Consider the following 26,702-nt stretch of genomic DNA (forward strand, 5'->3'; position numbering starts at 1 on the left):
TCTCAGGGTTTGGCCCCTTTAAGATGGGCGGACTTCAACTCCCAGAATTCCCCTTGCTAAAAACTCAGCATGGCTAGGACAAGGACAAATGGGAATCCCTGGATAGTATGCTTTGCACGCCTTTCTTAATAGACGGAGGGTATGCAGTAAGCGTAATATATCTTCACTTCAGCAAAGTGAGAAAAAAACAGAGCTGGCTGGGGAATTCTGGGAGTTGAAGTCCACGAGTCATAAATCAGGGGTCTCCAACTTTGGCTACTCTAAGACGTGTGGACTTCAACTCCCAGAATTCCCCAGCCGGCCATAGAGGGTAACTTTCTTAATGGACGGTGGGAATGCAGTAGACGTAATATATCTTGATTTTAGAAAAGTGGGGGGGGGGGGGAATAACCTGTGACAAACTACATTGATAAATAGGTTGAAGGTTAGATGGCATGACAATTAAACGGGAAACGGATACGCTGGCTGGGGAATTCTGGGAGTTGAAGTCCACCCATCTTAAAGGGGCCAAGGTTGAGAAACAATTAGATGAATATAAATATGCAGACATCAAAGCAACATGGAATATAATTTACTGTTCTGTGGACGTTGACGCTTGTTGTTATCTAGGATCACTAAACTAGTGTTTCTGGTCCTCATGATTTAAAATTTGCAACTACCGAGCGATCATGACCTTATTTATGATTACTAAACTAGTGTTTCTAGTCCTCATGATTCAACCTTTGCAACTAGAGGGACATCATGACGCTTCTTGTTATTTATGTCGACTAAACTAGTATTTCTAGTCCTCATGATTTAAACTTTGCAACTACCAGGCGATTGTGACGTTATTCATGACGACTGAACTGGTGTTTCTAGTCCTCATGATTTAAACTCTGCAACTAGTAGGGGATCGTGATGTTATTTATGACAACCAAACTAGCGTTTCTAATCCTCATGACTTAAACTTTGCAACTAGTCGGCGATCGTGATGTTATTTATGACGGCTGAACTCGTGTTTCTAGTCCACATGATTTAAACTTTGCAACTACCAGGCGATCCCGGGGTTATTTACGGCGACTAATCTAGTGTTTCTAGTCCTCATGCAACTACCCCACTTTGCAACTACCAGGCGATCATTAAACATGAAAAGAAAAAGAAAAGAAAAGAGAACCAGTCGGATTGAGTTTCCAGAAGTCAAAAGCATTCATTTCCGCGAGGGATACAATCCTTTTTTCCTTCCTTACTCAGGAGACACCATTTGGGGATTTCTTGCAATCGCTTCTGGTTTACCCACCAACCCATCCTTCCCTCCTTCCAGGACCCACCTAAAAATAGCCCAATTTCCCTCACTCTCTAGTCTTCCTCCCCCCTCCAACCCATTTTTTTTAAAATTTGTTGGCCGAAAAGAAGATGGTTTTTTCCCCCGACGGTCAAAAAACGTGATCAAATTCCAGGCAACGTCTTCTCTTCTTCTGCCTTCGGCGGTACGTGGGGCTTGGCCATTAGATGGAGACGCTGTTCTGCACCAGCGAAGGGTCGAGATAGTGGTAGCCAATGGGCAAAGCTTGGTTCCTCTCCTCAATTTCTTCGGAAATGACCGCCAGGCGTTTCCGGAAATCGGAAATGAGGTTTTGAGGCATCTCCTCGGTGAAATGTTCCTCCGGGTAGTGGCCCAGAGGTCTCTGGAAGGAGGAAAAAGAGGGAGAAGGTCAGCTACGGAGGGGCTGCCCAGCTGATCTTCAAATCCCCAGGGTCAGCCTGTTTCAGAATATAGAATGGGATAGAATAGAATAGAATAGAATAGAATAGAATAGAATAGAATGGAATGGAATGGAATGGAACGGAACGGAACGGAACGGAACAGAATAGAATAATAAGATACAGAATTAATAGACTAGACTAGAATAAAAATAGAATAATATGATATAGAATTAAGAATAGAATAGAATAGAACAGAACAGAATAATAAGATATAGAATTAATAGAATATAATAGAATGGAATGGAATGGAATAGAATAGAATAATAAGATATAGAATTAATAGAATATAATAGAATGGAATGGAATGGAATAGAATAGAATAATAAGATATACAATTAATAGAATAGAACAGAACTGAACAGAATAATAAGATACAGAATTAATAGACTAGAATAGAATAAAAATAGAATAGAATAATAAGATATAGAATTAAGAATAGAATAGAATAGAATAGAACAGAACAGAATAATAAGAAATAGAATTAATAGAATAGAATAGAATGGAATGGAGTAGAATAGAATAATAAAATATAGAATTAATAGAATAGAATAGAACAGAATAATAAAATATAGAATTAATAGAATAGAATAGAACAGAATAGAATAATAAAATATAGAATTAATAGAATAGAACAGAATAATAAAATATAGAATTAATACAATAGAATAAAAAATATAGAGTTAATAGAATAGAATAATAAAATATAGAATTAATAGAATAGAATAGAACAGTACATAATAATAAGATATAGAATTAATAGGATAGAACGGAACAGAATAATAAAATATAGAATTAATAGAATAGAATAGAACAGAACAGAATAATAAAATATAGAATTAATACAATAGAATAAAAAATATAGAGTTAATAGAATAGAATAGAATAATAAAATATAGAATAGAATAGTAGAATAGAATAATAAAATATAGAATTAATAGAATGGAACAGAACATAGAATAGAAAAGAAAAGAATAGAATAGAGTAATAAAATATAGAATTAATAGAATAGAATAATAAAATATAGAATTAATAGAATAGAATAGAATACAGAATTAATAATCTCTGAAAAAAAACACGGTGGGGGTAAGACATCCCTAACACCCCTCTGGGGTGTGTGTGTTCTGTTAAGATAAATCCTGTTGTGCCTTAAAATGGCTCCTACTGTACTGCTGTAAAATGGCTTCTACTGCACAGCACAGTGGAGCTGCCATGGTAATGACTTCACAGTCTTCCACAGGGGGCTCCCTCTGGTAAGCGGGGGAAATCCAACATTAGAAATTACGTTCGAATTCCAAAACCAGGAGAGCAGATATTGCTAAGGATTTTGGGAGGAGAATCCGCATATCTGGAAAATGGGTCATGTCGGAAAACTTTCATATAAGACAGTCAAAGCCCCCAAAGCGCAGCGAGAGGACATCATTCCTACACTTTTGAGGGCAGAAGGCCAATGTTTTATTGTTGTTTCTCTGTTTTTGCTATCATCTTCTGACTCTTCTGATGCACTTACCAGGTCTCCTGGCTCGTAGCTGACGATGGACAGCAGTGACAACAAGGCACAGGTGGAGTTGACTTCAGGGAAGGTCTCCAAGATGCTCTTCAAGGAGGCTGTGCCCTTGACTGTTGGCGGAGGCTGTCTCAAAGTGGCCGGCGTATTGGGCATCCAGGCAGCAAAGTCAAACTGTTGCGACACACAAGGAACCCAAAATTAGAAGGTCTACAGAAGGTAGGGTGGCATCTCGGCTATGTATCCAGCAAAGGCAGGGATGGAGGGGAGGGGGAACTCAAATGAAGGGCAAGATTGTCCCCAAGGAGAGCAGGAGGAAGCCATCAAACTAAGGATGAGAGGCAAGGTTGGGCCAAGAGTAGACCCAAGGAACCCAAAATTAGAAGTTCTACAGAAGGTAGGGCAGTATTTTGGCTGTGTGTCCACCACATGGAGAAGATCCAAGGCAGGAATGGTGGAACTCAACATGAAGGACCAGGTTGAGCCCAAGGAGATCAGCAACAAGAAATTCAAAACCAAGATTGGATGAGGAATAGATCAAAGGAACTCAAAATTAGAAGGTCTACAGAAGGTAGGATGGCATCCTGGCTATATATCCAGCAAATGGAGAAGATCTAAGCAGGAATGGAGGAAGTCAATTGAAGGACAAGGTTGTCCCCGAGGATATCAGCAACAGGAATCTCAAAACCAAGGCTGAACCCAAGGAATTCAGAATTAGAAGTTCTACAGATGGTAGGGTGGCACCCTGGCTATATATCCAGAAAATGGAGAAGATCTCAGTCAGAATGGGGGGAGGGGGAACTCAAGTGAAGGACAAGATTGTCCCCAAGGAGAGCAGGAGGAAGCCATCAAACTAAGGATGAAAGGCAAGAGTGGACCAAGAGTAGACCAAGAAACCCAAAATTAGAAGTTCTACAGAAGGTAGGGCAGTATCTTGGCTATGCATCCAGCAAAATGGAGAAGATCTAAGGCAGGAATGGGGGGGGGAGGGAACTCAAGTGAAGGACAATGTTGTCCCCAAGGAGATCAGCAAAAAGAAACTCAAATTCAAGGTTGGATGAGGAATAGACCCAAGGAACTCAAAACTAGAAGGTCTACAGAAGGTAGGATGGCATTCTGGCTATATATCCAGCAAATGGAGAAGATATAAGGCAGGAATTGAGGGGGAACTCAAGTGAAGGACACGATTGTCCCCAAGGAGAGCAGGAGGAAGCCATCAAACTAAGGTTGAAAGGCAAAATTGGACCAATAGTAAACCGAAGGATCCCTAAATTAGAAGTTCTACGGAAGGTAGGAGAGTATCTTGGCTGTGTGTTCAGCAAATAAAGTAGCAATGAGGAAACTCAACATGGAGGACAAGGTTGTCTCCGAGGAGATCAACAACAGGCAGCTCAAAAACAAGGTTGGACCAAGAATTGACACAAGGAACAAAAAATTAGAAGTTCTACAAAAGTAGGATGGCATCTCGGCTATGTGTCCAACTAATGGAGAAGATCTAAGGCAGGAATGGGGGAGATCAAGTGAAGGACAAGGTTGCCCCCAAGCAGATCAGCAACAGGAAGCTCAAAACCATTATTGGAGTAGGACTATACACAAGGATCTCAAAATTAGAAGTTCTGCAGGAGGTAGGGTAGTAATCTTGACTGTGTGTCCAGAAAAATGGAGAAGATCTAAGGCAAGAATGGGGGAACTCAACATGAAGGACGAGGTTGTCCCCAAGGAGATCAACAATAGGCCACTCAAAAACAAGAATGGACAGAAGGAACGCAAAGTTAGAAGTTCTACAGAAGATACCACACCAATATCTGTATAGAAGTTCTACCAAAGTTACAACGGCAAGTGGAGAAGATCTAAGGCAGGAATGTGGGAACTCAACATGAAGGACAAGGTTGTCCCCAAGGAGATCAACAATAGGCTGCTCAAAAACAAGAACAGACAGAAGGGAACACAAAGTTAGAAGATCTACAGAAGATACCACACCAATATCTATATAGAAGTTCTACCAAGGTTGCAACGGCAAGTGGAGAAGATCTAAGGCAGGAATGGGGGAACTCAACATGAAGGACAAGGTTGTCCCCAAGGAGATCAGCAGCAGGAAGCCATCACACTAAGGCTAGAAGGCAAGATTGGACCACGATTAGACACCAGCAGGTGTGAAGACATTAATCCAAGGCCACGTTATCTTGGAATGCTAATCTACGGTCACACCCAGCCCTCAGCTGTCAGGACTTCTCAGAAAAAGAGCTTAGAAATCAAGTGTGTTTTGTCAGACAAGGTTTTTTTTTGATTCTTTTCCAAACAACAACACTCGAAGCCCGGTGTGAGTGTACTGTGGGGTTGTATTTGTGAGTCTAAGTCACTGTCTTCCAGGGCAATATTCAGAACTTCCTGCCAACGCAAGATGTACATGAAGGGGACATAATACAACAGAGACCTTTTCCTCTTCTTGAGGTTGAAGGAGATGCTGAAGGACACTCGGTAGCTGTAACTTTAAGACGTCTAGACTTCAACTCCCAGAATTCTCCAGCCAGCCAGGCATGGCTGGCCGGGGAATTCTGGGAGTTGAAGTCCAGATGTCGGAAAGTTCCCAAGGTTGGAGACCCTGATTTAAGACGTGTGGACTTCAACTCCCAGAATTCCCCAGCCAGCTCTTTTATTTCCCACTTTGCTGAAGTCAAGATATATTATGCTTACTGAATACCCACCATCTATTAAGAAAGTTACCCTCTATGGCTGACTGGGGAATTCTGGGAGTTGAAGTCCACACGTCTTAAAGTAGCCAAGGTTGGAGACCCCTGATTTAAGACTCGTGGACTTCAACTCCCAGAATTCCCCAGCCAGCTCTTTTATTTTCCACTTTGCTGAAGTGAAGATATATTATGTTTACTGCATACCCACCATCTATTAAGAAAGTTACCCTATATGGCTGACTGGGGAATTCTGGGAGTTGAAGTCCACACGTCTTAAAGTAGCCAAGGTTGGAGACCCCTGATTTAAGACTCGTGGACTTCAACTCCCAGAATTCTCCAGCCAGCTCTTTTCTTCACGTTGCTGAAGTCAAGATATATTACGCTTATTGCATACCCACCGTCTATTAAGAAAGTTAACCTACGTGGCTGCCTGGGGCATTCTGGGAGTTGAAGTCCACACGTCAGAAAGTTGGGAAATACTGCTCAACAGCAAATCTCGCAAATCTTGCTTAATCCCAGGAACGAAAGAGGATTAGAAATGAAAACCCACCCACTGAAGGAATCCCCTACCTGTCCACTGTTCACTGCCGAATGCCGTGCAGAACAGTTGAAGATGACCATGGTGAGGAACTTAATCAGCTCAGCTTTGCTGTCGAAGGTGGATGGAATACCTGTTTTGGGGGAAATGGACAGGACGTCCAACGAAGTTGGATCGATCAGGAAGACGCATGACCCTCGTCATACAATCGTCACAAAACCAGTATCTGAAACTGTTCTAAAGAAGAGGAGGCCTCCCAGAGGAAGGGGAGGTCCACGAGACCCAAGAATCCTGAAGGAGGCATCTGACAGAGCTTTCCAAAAACGAGAATCTTTCGAGAAATTATCACCCTTAATGTCCATGGAGATTCTCAAGTCATCCAGGTCACAGTTGTCCCAAAGAAAGGTGCTATTTTTTTTTTCAAGAGGCCACTGGACTTTTCCTTGTTTTTCCTTGAAGAGGTTTCGCTTCTCATCCGAGAAGCTTCTTCAGTTCTGAAGAAGGGATCTCCTTTGCTCTGAAGAACTGAAGAAGCTTCTCGGATGAGAAGCGAAACCTCTTCAAGGAAAAGCAAAGGAAGTCCAATGGCCTCTTGAAAAAAGCACCTTTGGGACTTCTGACACACACACACACACAAAGGGGAAGGAGAGGACTACGATGAGGCCAAGAATTCTGAAGGAGGCATCTAAGGCACCTTCCCAGGAACTGATACTTTGCCAAGAAACCTTCTGACCCTCCACCAAAAAACGGTGTCTGAAAGTCTTCTAAACGGGTTCAATCTGTTTGGATTAATATTTTTTTAGCTTCCCAGGTGTTCTCTTAATCATCAGCTTTGCTAATTAAAGAGAGGGGGAAACTCAAACATCATTTGATGAGTCGGGACTCATCAAACATATATAACCAGGGTAGTACTCTACGGAATTGTTCCTCAACGCCAGTAACTTGAAGAGGTGTGGACTTCAACTCCCAGAATTCCCCAGCCAGATAGGGAATTCTGGAAGCTGGAAGTCCACATCTCTTAAAAGTTACCGAGGTTGAGGATCATTCATCGCTCCATGGGATTCAAGTAACATCTGGATGCCTACATCTGCTGGGTCACCAATCCTGCGGTGACCAGTTCCTGAGGATCAAGGTAGATGAAAACATGACACAAAATCCACACCACACAATGTACAAGAGAGCTAATTCCCTTCCCTCTGAGGTGAGAGCATGGAAATCCCATAAAATGTGGCACATGGGTACATGATGTCCTGTAACATCTCCATCGCCGAGAACTTCAGGCATAGTGGACCATATGTCCTATTCTGACACATGTCCAACCAAGGGTCGGGTTTGTCCGTGTAATTTCCACTTCTCTAGAAAACCAGGAATGTGGGTTGAGGAAGGAAAGAAGGGAAGCACCAATCTCTGGTGGACCGACCACAAAGATAGCCAAGCTATTCCTTTTAGAAGAAAGCATTAGGAGCATCAATACAAAACTCCGTATTGGCAACCAAGAAGGGCGTCAGGCCACTAAAGGCTCTGCTAGCTCCATTCAGTTGCTCAGATTCCACCCCGCAAGGGATTATGGGATCGTTAAATGAGGATGAGGAGCATCAACTTTTGATGGTGCACCTTCTTCCCAACAGTTCTTTTGTCAGTTCAGCAAAGGAACATTCTGGAAACTGGCTTCCAGCATGTTCCTTTGCTGAACTGACAAAAGAACTGTGCGGAGGAAGCCAAGTGGTTTCCTTCTGTGGAGATTCAATCTTCTAGCTGAGTAATTCAGAGAGGTCCGCAAGAGAGAGAGACCAAGGATGGTGACGGCTGGTGAGCAGACGTTACCTGAAGATGCCCGACTCAAGAAAGCTTCCGTGAAGATCTCATGGATCCAGGCTTGTAGTTCGGGGTCCTCTTTCACGGCGGCATCAGATTTGTAGTAGAATTCAACAATGCCGGAGACAAATCTGAAATTGACCGGGGGAAAATGGGAATTATTGGTTACTCATGGCATCCGGCCCTCTCCATTCCTGGCAAATCGGTGAGGGAAGAAATGGAGGAAGTGACCGATTTTATTTCCCTGGGCTCCAGGATCACCGCAGATGGGGACGGCAGCCAAGAAATCAAAAGAGGCTCGTTCCTGGGGAGGAAAGCGATGGAAACTCTAGACAGCATCCTAAAAAGCAGAGACATCACCCTGCCAACACAAGTGCGCATAGTCAAGGTTTATGGTTTTCCCAGTTGCAATGGGTGGCTGTGAAGGTTGGACCATAAGGAAGGCTGAGCGCCAAAGAATGGAGGCCTTTGAACTCTGGTGCTGGAGAAGAAGACTCCTGCATTGAGTCCCTTGGACTGCAAGGCCATCCAACCGGTCAGTCCTAGAGGAGATCAACCCTGGCTGCTCTTTAGAAGGCCAGATCCTGAAGAGGAAACTCAAATGTTTTGGCCACCTAATGAGAAAGAAGGACTCCCTGGAGAAGAGCCTCATGCTGGGAACGATGGAGGGCAGAAGAAGAAGGGGATGACAGAGAAGGAGGTGGCTGGATGGAGTCACCAAAGCAGTTGGCGTGAGCTTAAATGGACTTTGGGGGGATGGTAGAGGATAGGAAGGCCTGGAGGAACGTGGTCTATGGGTCCGCGATGGGTCGGACACAACTTCACAACTAACAACAAATCACACGGGAGTTATGACCGCAGCCCAAAAAACAGAAAACGGACAGATGTATCCATGCTACTTTGGACCTTGGAGAAGTTCAGTTACTGATCCTCTGACCTTGCAAAGAGAAGGGAGACCTCCCAGAGGAAGGGGAGGTCCACCAGACCCAATAATCCTGAAGGAGGCATCTGGGAGAGCTTTCCAAAAACTGAGAATTCGTGGAGAATCCTTCTGACCACCCTAAATGTCTAATGGAGGTTCTTTTTTTAAAAAATAAAGTTTTTTATTTTTTGTTCTCTCTCTATATATTCTTGCTCAACAGAAGTAACTGTGAGAGGGATCTTGGAGTCCTGGTGGACAACCATTTAAATAGGAGCCAGCCGTGGGCAGCAGCTGCCAAAAAAGCCAACACAGTTCTTGGCTGCATCAACAGAGGGAGAGAATCAAGATCACGTGAAGTGTTGATACCACTTTACAATCCCTTGGTAAGGCCACACTTGGAATAGTTGCATTCAGTTTTGGTCGCCACGATGTAGAAAAGATGCGGAGACTCTAGAAAGAGTGCAGAGAAGAGCAACAAAGAGGATTAGGGGACTGGAGGGTAAAACATAGGAAGAACGGTTGCAGGAACTGGGTATGTCTAGTTTAATGAAAAGGAGGACTAGGGGAGACATGATAGCAGTCTTCCAATATCTCAGGGGTTGCCACAAAGAAGAGGGAGTCAAACTATTTTCCGAGGCACCTGAGGGTAGAACAAGAAGCAATGGGTGGAAACTAATCAAGGAGAGAAGCAACTTAGAACTGAGGAGAAATTTCCTGACAGTGAGGACAATTAATCAGTAGAACAGAAGTTGCCTCCAGAAGTTGTGAATGCCCCAACACTGGAAGTCTTTAAGAAGATGTTGGATAGCCATTTGTCTGAAACGGTATAGGGTTTCCTGCCTAGGCAGGGGGTTGGACTAGATGACCTCCAAGGTCCCTTTCCGACCCTCTTCTTCCGTGATTCTGTAAGGGTCTCCTGCTTGAGCCAGGGGGCTGGACTAGATGACCTCTAAGGATCCATTCAACTGTGTTAATTCTGTAAGGGTCTCCTGCTTGAGCAGGGGTTGGACTAGATGACTTCTGAGGTCCCTTACCGACTCTGTTATTCCGTGATTCTGTAAGGGTCTCCTGCTTGAGTCAGGGGGTTGGATTAGATGACCTCTGAGGTCCCTTTCCGACTGTCATTCCCTGATTCTATAAGTGTCTCCTGCTTGAGAAGAGGGGTTGGACTAGATGACCTCCAAGGTCCCTTCCCATTCTGCGATTCTGTAACGGTCTCCTGCTGAAACAGGGGGGTTGGACTAGATGTTGGACTGTTGGACTGTTGGATAGCTATTTGTCTGAAACGGTATAGGGTTTCCTGCCTAGGCAGGGGGTTGGACTAGAAGACCTCCAAGGTCCCTTCCAACTCTACTATTGTATTGTAAATAAAATATGAAGAGGGGAAAAAAAGAACACGACTACCGAACGTTCACTCACTTCTTGATGGCGGCCCAGATCTTCATCCCATCGTCCCGGTAGTAGAAATTGGGCAAGGAGGAGACGCCTCTCTCTTCCAGATCATCGGGGAGGCAGAGGGAGGTGTAGTTGGAGGCTTCCACTCCTTTGGCTAGTAGCTTCAGCATGCCATCCCGGCCTGTGGCTGTGGCCTGGAGAAAGGCAGATTTGAGGTCAACCCAACTGCCATGAAAGGCAAAGTCTCTGTTCCCACCTAGGCTTCCCAAGAGCAGGAAGCAAACTCCTGGTCCCGACAAAAACCTCTTTTATTAATTTCCCGTGAATTCTGCGCCTTCCCATCCAGCGAAGTCTTTCGAGGGAGGATTTACAGTCACCGACCTTCTCTGGCTTGGAGAGCCGCCAGGCCGATCTCTGCCAAACATGGCCAGGAGTCTCGGAGTGTCCCGAACCAATGAAGCGAACTCCTGCAAGCTCCACTCCCCTGTCGCTCCCCTTATATTTACTCTGGGAGGGGCCGTTCACCGTCCACCTGTGGCCTTACTCCCAAGTCGACCCCTGTTCTTTAGCTGTTCCTTCGTCTGGCAACTCTGCGCATGCGCACACTGGGAACAGGCTCCAGCTGTTCTTCTGCCTCACGGATGTCTGACTCTGAAGGCAGCTGATAACTGGCAAACGGCCCTGACCCTCTCTCTGCCTCCGACACAGAGCCCTCATCCGAGCCTTCCCCAGACTCCAGGACTGGCCCATCTTCCTCCCCAACCTCCTCACTCTCCAAATCTGCTGGCCGCTGGTGGGCCACAACATTCTCTTCCAGGAGAACCTGAGGTGGACTCATCAGCTGGTATCAGTGGGGCCAGTTGACTTGGGAAGGACCTCCTGAGTCCTCCTGTCCTCCCATGAGGAGTTAACGATGGGATCCTTCAGCACTAGCGATAGAAACCCAAGGAACTCATCCACGGAGGAAGACAGAGGAGAACATCTGACCAGGGATTGGTGGTTGGTTTTCCAATGTGTCGTTCTAGAGTTCTGTAGAGATCTTCTAAATCATCGGCTATGTTCCTGATCTGGGGGCGGTCTCCAAACTTGGCAGCTTTTCAGACGTGCGGACTTCAACTCCCAGAATTCCTCCGTCGGCCGGGGAATCCTGGGAGTCGAAGTCCACAAAGTCGCCAAGGTTGGAGATCCCGGCGTTAGAAACCCGGGCACTTCGTCTCCTTCTACGTCACCAACTACTTTTCGTAGAGCTGAGTAGAGTCATCGTTTTATATTTCTCTAATTCAGAGCCGGCGTTTCTCAAGAGAAGCCACTTTTAAGGCGTGTGGACTTCAACTCCCAGAAGTCCCCAGTCAGCCAGCTGGGGAATTCTGGGAGTTGAAGTCCACACTTCTTCATAGTGGGCAAAGTTGAGAAAAGTTGGTTTGAAGGGCCGTGTAAAGAAACGGAGAGCTATTGAAATGAAGAAACGCAAGAGCGGTGAATGCTAAGACCCTCCCAGGAATTATGAGACTCGGTAAAAGCAAAATGTGATTGTATTGGCAGGATGTAGAAGGTGCGCGTGTGAAGTTGGGGTCTCTGGCTGAACCTGTGAAGTAGGATGCGCAGGGCCAAATTTCGGTCGTCAAAATGGCTCCCCATTTTGGAAGATTTCTTACCTTATCGAAGACCCCACCGGGCTGGATGAGATTGGTCCGAGCAAGCGTATTAATATGGAGGGTGTAGCGGGTATGGGGAATCAGGAGCTGAAATGAAGAAAAAGGAAAGGGAAGGGAAGGGAAGGGAAGAGAAGAGAAGAGAAGAGAAGAGAAGAGAAGAGAAGAGAAGAGAAGAGAAGAGAAGAGAAGAGAAGGAGGAAGGAAGGAAGGAAGGAAAGAAGGAAGGAAGGAAGGAAGGAAGGAAGGAAGGAAGGAAGGAAGGAAGGAAGGCAGAGACAGATAGAAGAGAGGAAGGAGGAAAATAGAAAAGAAGGAAGGAAGGAGAAAGAAAAGAGGAAGGAAGGAAAGAAGAAGAAGAAAAGAAAGAAAGAAAAAAGAAACAAGGAAGGGAGGGAAGAAAATAGGAAAGAAGGAAGGAAGGAGAAACAGAGGAGGGGAGGAAGAGAGGAAAATGGAGAAGAAAGAGAGGGAGGGAAGGAGAGAGAATTGGGAGGATGAGAGAAAGGGAAGAAAAGAAAAGAGAAAAAGGAAAGAAAGAAAGAAAGAAAGGAGGAAGAGAGGGAGGAAAATAGGAAAGAAGGAGGGAAGGAAGGAGAAACAGAGAAGAGAGGGGAGGAAGAGAGGAAAATGGAGAAGAAGGGAGGGAGGGAAGAAGGGAGGAGAGAGATGGGAGCATGGGAAGAAAGGAGGAAAATAGAGAAAAAGGAAAGATGGGAGGGAAGGAAAGAAGGAAGGAATAGACAAGAGGAAGGAGAGAAAGAAAGGACAAGAGGGAGAAAAGGAAATAGAAAGGAAGGAAGGAAGGAAGGAAGGAAGGAAGGAAGGAAGGAAGGAAGGGATACGGCTTAGACTTCACCATGGAATATAATTTGGGGGATTCTGGGGGTTTGAAGTTCCCCCTTTTCCCCCTTTTAAGGGGCCACGTTTAAAAACTGATATAGACCCCCTCCCAAAATATATTTATAAGGTCAACCTAGCTGGGTGATCCCATCGTCCCCGGCTTTCCCAAATCCCCCCCCCCATGGTTTTGAAGGCCAGCAACCCATCTTCCGAAGCCAACCCAAGACGTTAGCTCTCTCAACGTGGGTCTCCGTCCCCCAAATATCTCCCTCCAGATGATCTCTGGGAGCCCCCCCACCCCCACTCTCCAGACAATTACCTTGTAAATAGGGTGACACATGGGGAGCTGCCGGAGGGTCGCCATGGCGTAAACCTCGCAGTGGAAGTGGGCCTCCAGGAGGTGAGTGTTGATTTCATGGACGTGGAAATTGGCCATTCGCACCCAGATCTTGGCTAAGGTCCAGTCCCATTTGCGGTCGGTGGGCAGGAAGATGGGGCTCTCCATGCTGTGGGTCTGACTCAGCTGGGGGGGGGAGGAGAAAGGGTGTCAGCAGGCGCTTGGCCTCGTTCGGCAACTCCCTGGGCCCAAGCGGTTTCCGATGGCCTAGAAACAGAGCGCAAACTCCTACCGCCTTCCGCTACTGATGTTGTTACGTAGTGGGGTCATGAAACGTCTGCAAGGAAACAGTCAAGCTCTCGGAGAGCACCAGGACCCCCACAGTCTTTCCTTCCTCACTCCTCCTCCTCCTCTTACTCTTCTCCTCCTCCCTCCCTCATCTTCCTCTTTCCCCTCCTCCTCCTCTTCCTCCTCCTCTTCCTCCTCTCCTCCCCCCATCCTCTTCTTCCTCCTTCCCCTCTTCCCTCTCCCTCTCCTCCTCTCCTCCTCCTCTTCCTCTCCTCCTCTTCCTCTTTCTCCTCTCCTCCTCCCCCTCTTCTTCCTCCTTTCCCTACTCCTCCTCCTCTTCTTCCTCCTCTTCTTCCTCCTCCTCCTCCTCTTCCTCCTCTCCTCCTCCTCTTCCTCCTCCTCTTCCTCCTCCCCCTCCTCTTCTTCCTCTCCTCCTCCTCTTCCTCCTCTTCTTCCTCCTCTTCTTCCTCCTCCTCTTCCTCTTCCTCCTCTCCTCCTCCTCTTCCTCTTCCTCCTCCTCTTCCTCCTCCCCCTCCTCTTCTTCCTCTCCTCCTCCTCCTCCTCCTCCTCTTCCTCCTCCTCTTCTTCCTCCTCCTCTTCCCCCCTCCTCTTCTTCCTCCCCCCCTCTTCCTCCTCCCCTTCTCCATCCTCCTCCTCCTCCAACATTCCACAAACTTCCCTCCCCTCTAACACGGATGATATTATGTAGTTGGGTCTGGAAATGTCTGCAAGGAAACAACCAAGCTCAGAGACCACCAAGGACCCCACAGTCCTTTTCCTCTTCCTCCTCCTCTTCCTCCTCCTTCTCTTCCTCTCCTCCTCCTCTTCCTCTTCCTCCTGCTCCTCTTCCTCCTCCCCCCTCCTCTTCTTCTTCCCTGCTCCTCTTCCTCCTCCCCGTCCTTCATCCCCCTCCCCCTCCAACATTCCACAAACTCCACTCCCTTCTAACACGGATGATGTTCCCTAGTAAGGTCATGAAACGTCTGCAAGAAAACCACAAAGCTCAGAGACCACCAAGGACCCCACAGTCCTTAAGCATGGAACTCTGGGAGATGAAGTCCACCTATCTTAAAGATGGGGTTCTGGGAATTAGGTCCACCTATCTTAAGCATGGAACTCTGTGAGTTGATCCACCTATCTTAAACGTGGAATTTTTGAAGTCTACCTATGTTAAGCATGGAGTTCTAGGAGTTGAAGTCCACCTATCTGGACCATGGAACTCTGGGAGTTGAAGTCCACCTATCTTAAACATGGAGTTCTGGGAATTAGGTCCACCTATATTAAGCATGGAGCTCTGGGAGTTGAAGTCCACCTATCTTAAACATGGAATTCTAATAGTTGGAAGTCCACCTATCTTAAGCATGGAATTCTGGGAATTAGGTCCACCTATATTAAGCATGGAGCTCTGGGAGTTGAAGTCCACCTATCTTAAACATGGAATTCTAATAGTTGGAAGTCCACCTATCTTAAACATGGAGTTCTGGGAATTAGGTCCACCTATATTAAGCATGGAGCTCTGGGAGTTGAAGTCCACCTATCTTAAACATGGAATTCTAATAGTTGGAAGTCCACCTATCTTAAGCATGGAATTCTGGGAGTTGAAGTCCACCTATCTCTGCCCATCCTTGAGGGACCAAGCATGACAAACTCTGATCAACACTGTTACCTGGATAGCTATCGGCATCATCTGTTGCTCCGAATTGAGGTGCAACAGGCAAATTGGGGCTGCGAGATACTGGTGCTTCCCGTTCAGTTTGGTGGTCGGGATGTCCTCCAGGATCTTGTAGTCAGCAATGAAGAGGTTCCCCTTCTGGGTAGGAGAGAAAGAGATGAAGGAAGATGGGTGTGAATTCAACATAGGTCTGCAATTCTGGAAAATCCAGATTTCCCAGTTGGGACCTGAAGGATTCAGGTTGTCTTCTCTTTGCAACCATCAGAGGAGACTGATTTTAGAAAGTGGGAATAGCACTGAAGAACGTGTTTTGGCTTCTACCATGAAGGAAGAACGTGTTTTGGGTTCCACCATGAAGGAAGAACATGTTTTGGGTTCCACCATGAAGGAAGAATGTGTTTTGGGTTCCAACGTGAAGGAAGAACGTGTTTTGGGTTCCACCATGAAGGAAGAACGTGTTTTGGGTTCCACCATGAAGGAAGAACGTGTTTTGGGTTCCACCATGAAGGAAGAACGTGTTTTGGGTTCCACCATGAAGGAAGAACGTGTTTTGGCTTCTACCATGAAGGAAGAACGTGTTTTGGGTTCCACCATGAAGGAAGAATGTGTTTTGGGTTCCACCATGAAGGAAGAATGTATTTTGGGTTCCACCATGAAGGAAGAACGTGTTTTGGGTTCCACCATGAAGGAAGAACGTGTTTTGGGTTCCACCATGAAGGAAGAACGTGTTTTGGGTTCCACCATGAAGGAAGAACGTGTTTTGGGTTCCACCATGAAGGAAGAACGTGTTTTGGGTTCCACCATGAAGGAAGAATGAGTTTTGGCTTCCACCATGAAGGAAGAACTTGTTTTAGGTTCCACCATGAAGGAAGAACGTGTTTTGGATTCCACCATGAAGGAAGAACTTGTTTTGGGTTCCACCATGAAGGAAGAACGTGTTTTGGGTTCCACCATGAAGGAAGAATGTGTTTTGGATTCCACCATGAAGGAAGAATGTGTTTTGGGTTCTACCATGAAGGAAGAACGTGTTTTGGGTTCCACCATGAAGGAAGAACGTGTTTTGGGTTCCACCATGAAGGAAGAATGTGTTTTGGGTTCCACCATGAAGGAAGAACGTGTTTTGGGTTCCACCATGAAGGAAGAACGTGTTTTGGGTTCCACCATGAAGGAAGAACGTGTTTTGGGTTCCACCATGAAGGAAGAACGTGTTTTGGGTTCCACCATGCAGGAAGAACGTGATTTGGGTTCCACCATGCAGGAAGAACGTGTTTTGGCTTCTACCATGAAGGACCTATCTCCCCAATCTGAATTCTATTCTGTTTTAGCATCCTCCAACTCAAACAATCCTAAGTTGCATTAACAAAGGGATACAATCAAGATCACATGAGGTACTAATGCCACTCTATAAAGCCCCAGTAAGGCCACACCTAGAGTACTGCATCCAGTTTTGGTCCCCACACCATAAAAAAGATGTTGAGACTCTGGAAAGAGTGCAGAGAACAGCAACCAGGATGAGGAGGGGACGGGAGGATCAAACCTACGACGAACGGTTGGCAGGAACTGGGCCTGGCTAGTCTAGGGAAGAGAAGGACCAGGGGAGACAGGAGAGCATCTTCCAATATTTGAGGGGCTGCCCCAGAGAGGAGGAAGGAGGTCAAGCTATTCTCCAAAGCACCCAAAGGCCAAACAAGGAATAATGGGTGGAAGTTGAACAAGGAGAGAGACAACCTGGAAATAAGGAGATATTTTCTGACAGTGAGGACAATCCACCCATGAAACAGAAGTTGCCTTTGGAGGTTGTGGGAGCTTCATCCCTGGAGGCTTTCAAGAAGAGATTGGACTCCCATCTGTCAGAAATGGTGTAAGGTCTCCTGTTGGGAGGGGTTGGACTAGATGACCTACAAGGTCCCTTCCAACTCTGTTCATCTGTATTATAAAGACCATGAATTCCAGAGATGTCCTATCCAGGTGTGTCAGCTCCATGGTTAATAATGCATCCAGTTTTGGTCGCCATAATATTAAAAAAAAAAGATGTTGAGACTCTAGAAAGAATGCAGAGAAGAGAGGAAGGAGGAAAATAAGGAAGGAAAGAAGGACAGAGAAAGGATGGAGAAAATTCAAAATAAGGAAGGAAGGAAATAAAAAAGAGGAAGGAAGGAAGGAAGGAAGAATACAATACAATAGCAGTTGGAAGGGACCTTGGAGGTTTTCTAGTCCAACCCCCTGCCTAGGCAGGAAACCCTATACCAAGAAAAAGAAGAAAAGAGAAAGAAAGAAAGAAAAAGAAAGAAAGAAAGAAAGAAAGAAAGAAAGAAAGAAAGAAAGAAAGAAAGAAAGGAGGAAGGGAGAGAGGGAGGAAAATAGAAAAAAGGAAGGAAGGAAAAATAGAGAATGGGGGAGGAAGAGAGGAAAATGGAGAAGAAGGAAAGGAGGGAGAGAGGGAAGGAGGAAGGAGAGAGATGGGAGGATGGGAGGAAGGGAGGAAAATAGAAAAGAAGGAAAGGGGGCGAGGGAGGGAGGGAATGAACGAAGGAGAGAGATGGGAGGATGGGAGGAAGAGAGGAAAATGGAGAAGAAGAAAGGGAGGGAGAGAGGAAGGAGAGAGAGATGGGAGGAAGGGAGGAAGAGAGGAAAATAGAAAAGAAGGAAAGGGGGCGAGGGAGGGAAGGAAGGAAGGAGAGAGGAGGGAGGATGGGAGGAAGAGAGGAAAATGGAGAAGAAGGAAAGGAGGGAGGGAGGAGAGAGATGGGAGAATGGGAGGAAGGGGGCAAAATAGAAAAGAAGGAAAGGGAGCAAGGGAGGGAGGGAAAGAAGGAAGGAGAAACAGAGAAGGGAGGAAGAGAGGAAAATGGAGAAGAAGGAAGGAAGGAAGGAAGAAAAAAGAAAGGAAGAGATACTGCTTAGACTTAATCTGTTAATCTGTTCTTCTTCTATTCAGAATTTATGGGCGCTTCATCACTAGAAGCTTTCAAGAAGCGTCTGGGCTGCCCTCTGTCAGAAATGGGCGGGAGCTGTGGGGTTGGACTAGATGACCTCCACCCTAACCCTAACCCTGTCCCCCTGTCATCTGCTAAATACAGATGCCTGGGTGCCACCTAAGGTTACCTTCAGTTCTTCTCCAAGAGTGGACTTCCCCAAGCTTCCAGACACCATCTCATCCGTCACGGGGAGGTTTGGGGGAATCTCGGTGCATCTCCGGAGCAGGAGGGGGTTGACCCCGTTGAGGAACTGGTAGCCGAAGAAATCGTCGTCCATCCAGTGGTCCATGACGTACTCTGGATTTACAGAAAGGCTTCTGAGAGAAGGTTGGGAGGGCCTCTTTGCTACAGCTAAACACGGAGGCATTTCAGAAGGGAAGAAAGGGGAGGGGAGGGGAGGACAGGAGACAACACGGTGATCACACCTCCGGGGTGCAAAGCAGGCATGACATCCTCTGACTTTTGCTACTGGGTCGGAACTGGGAGGGCGTCCTCGCCTGCGGCGCTTCTGGGCATGCGCAGAGCGTCTGTGAGGAGGTCTGGGCAGGTGGGAGGAGTCCAGTTCATCCATCCATCCATCCATCCATCCATCCATCCATCCATCCATCCATCCATCCATCATCTTTATATCTCTCTCCATCCATCATCTCTCTCTCTCTCTCTATCTATCTATCTATCTATCTATCTATCTATCTATCTATCTATCTATCTATCCATCCACCCACCCACCCACATCCATCTTTATATCTTTCTCCATCCATCCATCATATCACTCTCTCTATCTCTCTATCCATCCATCCAACCATCTATCAATCTATTTATCTCTCAATCCATCTATCATATCTATCTATCTATCTATCTATCATCCAGCTATCTAGCTATCATCCAGCTATCTAGCTATCCATCCATCCATCCATCCATCCACCCACCCATCATCTTTATATCTCTCCATCCATCATGTATATCTCTCTCTATCTCTCCATCCATCCATCTTTATATCTCTCTCCATCCATCCATCATATCACTCTCTCTACCTCTCTATCCATCCTTCCACCCATCCATCCATCCACCCATCTATCAATCTATTTATCTCTCCATCCATCCATCCATCCATCCATCCATCCACCCACCCACCCACCCACCCATCATCTTTATATCCCTCCCTCCCTCCCTCCCTCCCTCCCTCCCTCCCTCCATCCATCATATCTATCTATCTATCTATCTATCTATCTATCTATCTATCTATCCATCCATCCATCCATCATCTTTATATACCTCTCCATCCATACACCATATATATATCTCTCTCTATCTCTCTATCCATCCATCCACCCATCCATCTATCCATCTCTATCTATCTATCATCTTTCTTTCTTTCTTTCTTTCTTTCTTTCTTTCTTTCTATCTCTATCTATCTCTCCATCCATCCATCCATCACCTTTCTCTCTCTCTCTCTCTCTCTCTCTCTCTCTCTCTCTCTCTCTCTCCATCCATCCATCCATCCATCCATCCAATATCTTTATATCTCTCCATCCACCCATATCTCTCTCTATCTCTCTCGCCCGAACTGGGGTGAACTGGCAGAATACCACTGATGTACAGATAGTTACAACCGCTCAGTGACGAAAAAGGTGATTTATTCCCAGTTTTCACACTTTACGACCATGGCAGTAATCCCCGTGGTTACGTGATCGAAATTGGGATGACTGGCAACGTCTTTATGACGGTCACCGTATCCTTGGGGTCATCTGATCCACTTTTGCGACCTTCCAAAGTCAGCGGGGAAAGCCGGAGTCACTTAACAAACAGTCGCTTGCTTAAACAACTGCAATGATTCCCTTAGTGACATTGGCCAGCAAGGTCGTAAAATGGGGCACACAACTCGCTTGAGAAATATCTTTGGGGGTTTAGCGAAAAACAAACTGTATTGCAAGAGAGAAGTTACTCTTATATGTCTTGCAATTGAAATGGTATAGGGGGGCCTCCTGCTTGAGCAAGGGGGTTGGACTAGATGACCTCCAAGGTCCCTTCCAGCTCTGTTATTATTCTGTTATTCAGAAATTGTGGGAGCTTCGTCCCTGGAGGCTTTCAAGAAGAGACTGGACTGCCCTCTGTCAGAAATGGTGTAGGGTCTCCTGCTTAGACAGGGGGTTGGACTAGATGACCTCCAATGTCCCTTCCAACTCTGCGAATCCGTAAATCTGACAGGGAGTGGATATTCTTATAATATCCAAGGGGAATAAAAATATCCAAGCGTCCTTTTCATGTTTTCCTACCAAAAACAATTTATTGTATTGATTTATCAGAGTTCTATCCCACCCACAACGCAATTGAACAAGCGATGCATCTGTAGTGAGTGAGAGAGAGAGAAACATAAAATAAAGGACAATATTTGGGCATTTGGGGACTTAGGAAAAAAGGAGAACAATGGGAAGTATGTTGGAAGGGCATAAAATTATAGGCGGAGTGGAGGAAATGGGAGAGGAGAAACAATTGTCTTCCTCTCTCTCTTTCTTTCCTAATCTGCAGGAATCATCCCAGAAGGCTAAATAAATATTGGGACTAGAGGAGGAGGAAAAACCATTTGTCTCTCTCTTGTTTATAGCTATTTATCATCCATCCATCCATCCTCTTTCCCTCCCTCCTTCCCTCTCTCCTATCTCTGTCTCTCTCTCTGTGTCTCTCTATCTATCTATCTATCTATCTATCTATCTATCTATCTATCTATCTATCTATCTATATCTATCTCTGTCTATATCTACCATCTCTCTATCTATCTAATCATCTATCTAATCATATCTATCTATCTATCTATCTATCTATCTATCTATCTATCATCTATCTATCTAGCTATCTAGCTATCTATTTAGCTAACTCTATCATCTATATCTATATCTATCGCTCCTTCTCCCTTCCTCCCTCCATCCATCCATTTATCTATCCTCTGTCTGTCTCTATCAATATCTTCCTATCATTTATCTTTTTATCATCTATATCATATCTCTCTCTCATATCTATACCTACCTACCTATCTATCATCGATCTAATTATCTAACCATCCCTATCTCCCTATCTATCTATCTATCTATCTATCTATCTATCTATCTATCTATCTATCTATCTATCATCCATCCATGCATCCATCCATCCATCCATCCTATATCTGTCTATCATTTATCTATCATTTGTATGTATCATCTATGTCTATCATCTCTCTCTCTCTCTTTATCATCTACCTACCTAGTATTATCTATAATGTTTATCTACCTATGTAATCATCTCTCCATCTCTATCTCTCTATCTCTCTTTCTACCTATCATCTACCTACCTATCTCTCTCTCATTTATCTATCTATAGATAGATATAGAAAAGTCTATATCTGTCTATCATTGCTCTCTCTCTCTCTCCATCCATATCTATCTATCTATCATCTATCTATCTATCTATCTATCTATCTATCTATCTATCTATCATCTATCTCTGTCTATCTATCTCTGTCTATCTATCGTGTCTCGCTCTCTCCCTCCCTCCATCCCTCCATCCACTCTATCTCTCCATCCTGTCTATCTGTCTGTCTGTCTGTCTATCATGGCTCTTTCCCTCCCTCCCTCTCTCTGTCTCCCATCTGTTCCTGGACCGCTTGGCCAAAGGTGGGGGAGGAGACCCACCTGTGACGGGAGTTTTGTGAAACCAAAAGATTTTGCGGAGATCATCCAGACTCTCCCAGGATTCCACCAGGTGCGAGAAGCCCTTCAGCCTCAGTTCAATCTCCCTGCGAGGAAGGACAGGGTCAAAGGTCAGCTGGCGGCGAGGATTGTGGGAGTTGAAATCCGCACGCCTTCCAAGTTGCTAAGGCCGAACGTCACCGCGACGGCCCTCCCTCAAACCTTCACCTTATATTATTGTTATTTCATTGAAACGGCGGATTTCCTTCGAGGTGGTGAGAAATTCCCTTTGCGATCTTGGTTTTTGAACCCCGGGCCCTTGGCGGCGGGTCAGACTAGATGCCCTCAAGGTGAATCTCCCAATCAGGACCCTCTGAGTTTCCCACATACGTTTCATCCTCTCTGCTTTACAGGGAGAATGCCGACATTCTAGAACAATCAACCAGCGGAACGGCTTGCCACTAGAAATTGCAGGAACACTGATCACTGGAGGTTTTTTTTTTTTTTTTAAAGATTGTCTGGAAGGCTCTTGGCTCTCCTGCTGGAGCAGAGGGTTGGTCTAGATGACCTCCAGGGTCCCTTCCAGCGCCCTCCCTCAGAAGCTAAAAACCCGGATTCCTGGCCCATAACGTCCTGTCGGAAATTTAAAAAAAAAACCACCCCTCTCCTAGAAAAAAAAAAACAAAATATCCTGGGAAATATGGAAAAGGCAGAATATTATATGGATAAGAAATGGAGGAAATGGTTTTTTTTAGGTACCGTATTTTTCAGAGTATAAGACGCACCAAGGTTTTGAAGAGGCAAATTACAAAGAAAAAGGTTTTGACCTCTGCAGACCTCCCAAAAAAGGGCCGGTTTTTTGTTTTGTTTTTTTGTGAAAACGGGCCTGTTTTTTTTCTTCAAAAAAAGGGCATAAATAGCCTTTAGGAGGCTTGTAGGGTGCTGTATTCGGTGTATAAGACGCACCCAGATTTTCAGCCTCTTTTCTGAGGGGAAAAAGGTGCGTCTTCTACACCGAAAAATACGGTAGGAAACAGGCTCACTCTTAATAGCCGCCACTTTTGTCAATGGGCCTATGTCTATTCTACATAACATAACACCCCGCCCTTCAGCTCCAGGGTGATGGGATTAAGGCATGACAACCAATCAGAAGACAAGCTCAAGATCAAAAGCCAGAGAGGGCATAAAACCAGGGACTTTCAGCATCTGGGTCTCACCCAACATCTGGAAGCATGTGCCCCCACCCCCTTTTTCTGCTCAGGAGCTCAAGCCATGGGATCCTGTCCACCATTAAACTATCTTTTCCGGCAGCCTCCCATGTTTCCGGCGTCCTTTTTTCTCCCCCATTTGGCATCGAACCCAGGACTTCCGACAGTCCGTTTACTCACGACTTGAGGGTTCGGACGGCAAAGGTGGTGGTTTTGCTGAGCGAATACTTGGAATTCGAATGCAGGTCGTCGGTGGTGTGGGCATCGACGCACCTCGGCCAGCCCGGGGCGTATTTCTTCCAGCTGTGGCGAGAAACATCCAGCCGCAAAGATGGCTTGTTGTTGTTTTTTAACCGACAAACACATACAACCCACACAAAACACAAAGCACACACACAAAAGAGACTAGGGAACTCCTGGCTACAGGAGACAAGAGGGACGAAGGTTATTGTTGGAGGTGAATTGAGCGTCTTGTTCTTCCCCAACCCGCACACTTTTTGCGTGTCAACGTTGGTGCTCAGCTACAGTTGTGAGTTCAGCAGTCCCCTTTGTGAAGACACACACAGCCACACAGACAAACAGGCGCACACAGAAATAGACAGACTCAGAGAGAGAGGCCCACAAACACAAACACACACAGAGAGAAGCATCGACACATGCAAAGAAGAACACCCAAAGACACACAGGCATACAGAGCCACAGATGCAGAGACACAAACGCACAGAGCCACAAACCTACAGGCCCAGATACAGACACACAAACACACACACACACAAACCCACAAACAGACAAACAAACACAGACATACAGATACAGACATACAGATACAGATACAGGCACACAAACACACACACACACACACAAACACACAAATAGACACACAAACACAGACATACAGATACAGACAAACACACAGACAAACACACAAACCCATGTCTATCCATTTATCTCTATCATTTTTTTTATCTATCATCTATGTCTATCATATATCTCTCTATCTATCTATCATCTACCTACCTACCTATCAACTATCTAATTATCTATCTAACCATCTCCCTCTATCTTTCTATCTTTCTATCTATCTATCATCCATCCATCCATCCATCCTATATCTGTCTATCTATCATTTATCATTTTTATCTATCATCTATGTCTATCATATATATCTCTCTCTATTTATCATCTACCTACCTACCTACCTATCATCTATCTAATTATCTATCTAACCATCTCTCTCTCTCTATCTCCCTATCTCTATCTATCTATCTATCTATCTATCTATCTATCTATCTATCTATCTATCTATCTATCTATCTAATCTATACACACACTAACCCACAAACAGACACACAAACAAACCCACACACAAACCCACACAAACCCACAGACACACAAACACAGACATACAGATACAGACACGCAAACACACACACACACAAACCCACAAACCCACCCACAAACACACTCACACAAACCCACACAAAACCACAAAGGCACAAATGCACCCCCCTCACACACCCACACCCTTCTGTCCGCTCACCCTTGTGCAAAGATCACAACCTCTTCCAGGTGGAGGAGGAGAGCCAGGGTTGGTGTGTGTGTGTGTGTGTGTGTGTGTGTGTGTGTGTGTGTGTGTGTGTGTGTGTTTCCTAATTCCTAAGGGGAGGAGGGGAATTGAATTGGAAGGCCTCAGCTGCTCCCTGCATGTAGAAACCTAGCAGCTGAGGCTAGTGAGTGGCAACTTCTCCTCCCCTCCTCAGAATCCCACTTTCTGGGTGCTTCTTCCGAGCCCTCGACTTTTGGGGTTCAGGGGGGGGCAGGGTTTTTTGGGGAGGGGGGTCCCAGAGAGAGAAGGGGTGAGGGTTTTTTTGCCTTGCTCACCAGTAGCTTTCCTGCCGATTGGCCAGCTCTTTCTTGCGATGCTGCAGCATGGCGGGACTCCCCGCATCGTCTTCCACCGTTTTGGCTGTGGGAAAATCAACCGGAAGGCCGGTTGGGGGAGGAGGTCAGAGTGGGGAAGTCGCCCCCCTCCCCGTGCAAAACAGGGGGTGCCTTCATGCCCATGGGTCCCAGCCTAATGAACCACTGTGGAGTGCTGGAAACTCTTCGCATGCTCAGAGGCACCGTTTCACCAGCTTAAGGCTAAATCCCAGATCTTTTCATCCCGCGCAACTCCAGCCTGACCCTCCGGAGGTACCGGGTATAGCCATAATCCCCAGCCAGCGAGGGCGCTGGGGAGGCTGGTTATTGTAATCCCATGCATCTGGGGGCCTTCGTCGGATGCTTTTTCTTCCTCCCATTTTCCCCACGACGACAACCCTGCGAGGTGGGTTGGCCTGAGAGGGAGGGACTGGCCCAAAGTCGCCTGGCAGGCTTTCGTGACTAAGGTGGGACTAGAACTCACCGTCTCCGGGTGATTGGCTTAAAGTTACCTAGTTGGCTTTCATAGCTAAGGCAAAACTAGAGCTCCCCGTCACCTGGTGATGGGCCCAGACTCGCCCAGCTGGCTTTCATGCCTAGGGTGGAACTAGAATTCCCAGTCTCTTAGTAATTGGCCCAAAGTCACCCAGTCGGCCTTCATAGCTAAGGCAAAACTAGAGCTCCCCGTCACCTGGTGATGGGCCCAGACTCGCCCAGCTGGCTTTCATGCCTAGGGTGGAACTAGAACTCCCAGTCTCCTAGTAATTGGCCCAAAGTCACCCAGTCGGCCTTCATAGCTAAGGCAAAACTAGAGCTCCCCGTCACCTGGTGATGGGCCCAGACTCACCAAGCTGGCTTTCATGCCTAGGGTGGAACTAGAATTCCCAGTCTCTTAGTAATTGGCCCAAAGTCACCCAGTCGGCCTTCATAGCTAAGGCAAAACTAGAGCTCCCCGTCACCTGGTGATGGGCCCAGACTCGCCCAGCTGGCTTTCATGCCTAGGGTGGAACTAGAACTCCCAGTCTCCTAGTAATTGGCCCAAAGTCACCCAGTCGGCCTTCATAGCTAAGGCAAAACTAGAGCTCACCGTCACCTGGTGATTGGCCCAGAATCGCCCAGCTGGCTTTCATGCCTAAGGCAGAACTAGAACTCCCCATCTCCTAGTAATTGGCCCAAATTTACCCATCCGGTTTTTATAGCTAAGGCGGAGCTAGAATTCACCCTCTCCCATTGATTGGCCCAAAGTCATTTAGCTGGCTTTTATGGTTAAGTTCCGCACTATAACTCCCCGTCTCCTGGTATCGAGGCGAGCACCTTAACCCCCTATGCTATATCCCGTCTTCAGCCGTATCTTGAAGACCCCTCTGCAGAGCGACCCACCCACCCACCCAGCCGGGTCTGGGGGCCGAGGGGCCGGCTCCCCTCCTTCCCAGGTGCATGTGGGGGAGGGGAGGATGGGTCCCAAATGGTCCTACCTGTCCCTTCGCGCAGGGTGAGGGAGCAGTAGCCCTCCAGCCACTGGTAGGAGGGGA

General features: G+C 46.2%; 1 protein-coding gene across 1 annotated transcript; it reads right to left on the minus strand.

The window, feature by feature from the left end:
* Nucleotides 1-1,178: 1,178 nt before the first annotated feature.
* LOC309381409 (hydroperoxide isomerase ALOXE3-like) lies at nucleotides 1,179-26,696 on the minus strand. Its single transcript, XM_081932366.1, has 13 exons — nucleotides 26,646-26,696; nucleotides 25,132-25,216; nucleotides 23,431-23,553; nucleotides 22,046-22,149; nucleotides 18,505-18,674; nucleotides 15,394-15,537; nucleotides 13,422-13,625; nucleotides 12,263-12,349; nucleotides 10,632-10,801; nucleotides 8,300-8,421; nucleotides 6,508-6,608; nucleotides 3,251-3,421; nucleotides 1,179-1,664 (listed from the first exon to the last, which is right to left on the minus strand). The coding sequence occupies exons 2-13, from the start codon at nucleotides 25,179-25,181 to the stop codon at nucleotides 1,485-1,487; spliced, it is 1,626 nt and encodes a 541-aa protein (XP_081788492.1). The 5' UTR covers nucleotides 25,182-25,216; nucleotides 26,646-26,696; the 3' UTR covers nucleotides 1,179-1,484.
* Between the last annotated feature and the right edge of the window lie 6 nt (nucleotides 26,697-26,702).

Source organism: Natrix helvetica (genome assembly GCF_964273705.1).
Source record: "Natrix helvetica genome assembly, chromosome: Z".
NCBI classification, from domain to species: domain Eukaryota; kingdom Metazoa; phylum Chordata; class Lepidosauria; order Squamata; family Natricidae; genus Natrix; species Natrix helvetica.

What these genes read in the sequence shown, in the direction of transcription:
- LOC309381409 (XM_081932366.1), bottom strand. Translation starts at nt 25,181, where the DNA reads ATGCTGCAGCATCGCAAGAAAGAGCTGGCCAATCGGCAGGAAAGCTAC. An exon ending in TGATGCCGATAGCTATCCAG is followed by an intron (nt 13,626 to 15,393) that starts GTAACAGTGTTG and finishes TCCCCCCCCCAG; the next exon opens with CTGAGTCAGACCCACAGCAT. An exon ending in CTTGAGTCGGGCATCTTCAG is followed by an intron (nt 6,609 to 8,299) that starts GTAACGTCTGCT and finishes CCCCCAAAACAG; the next exon opens with GTATTCCATCCACCTTCGAC.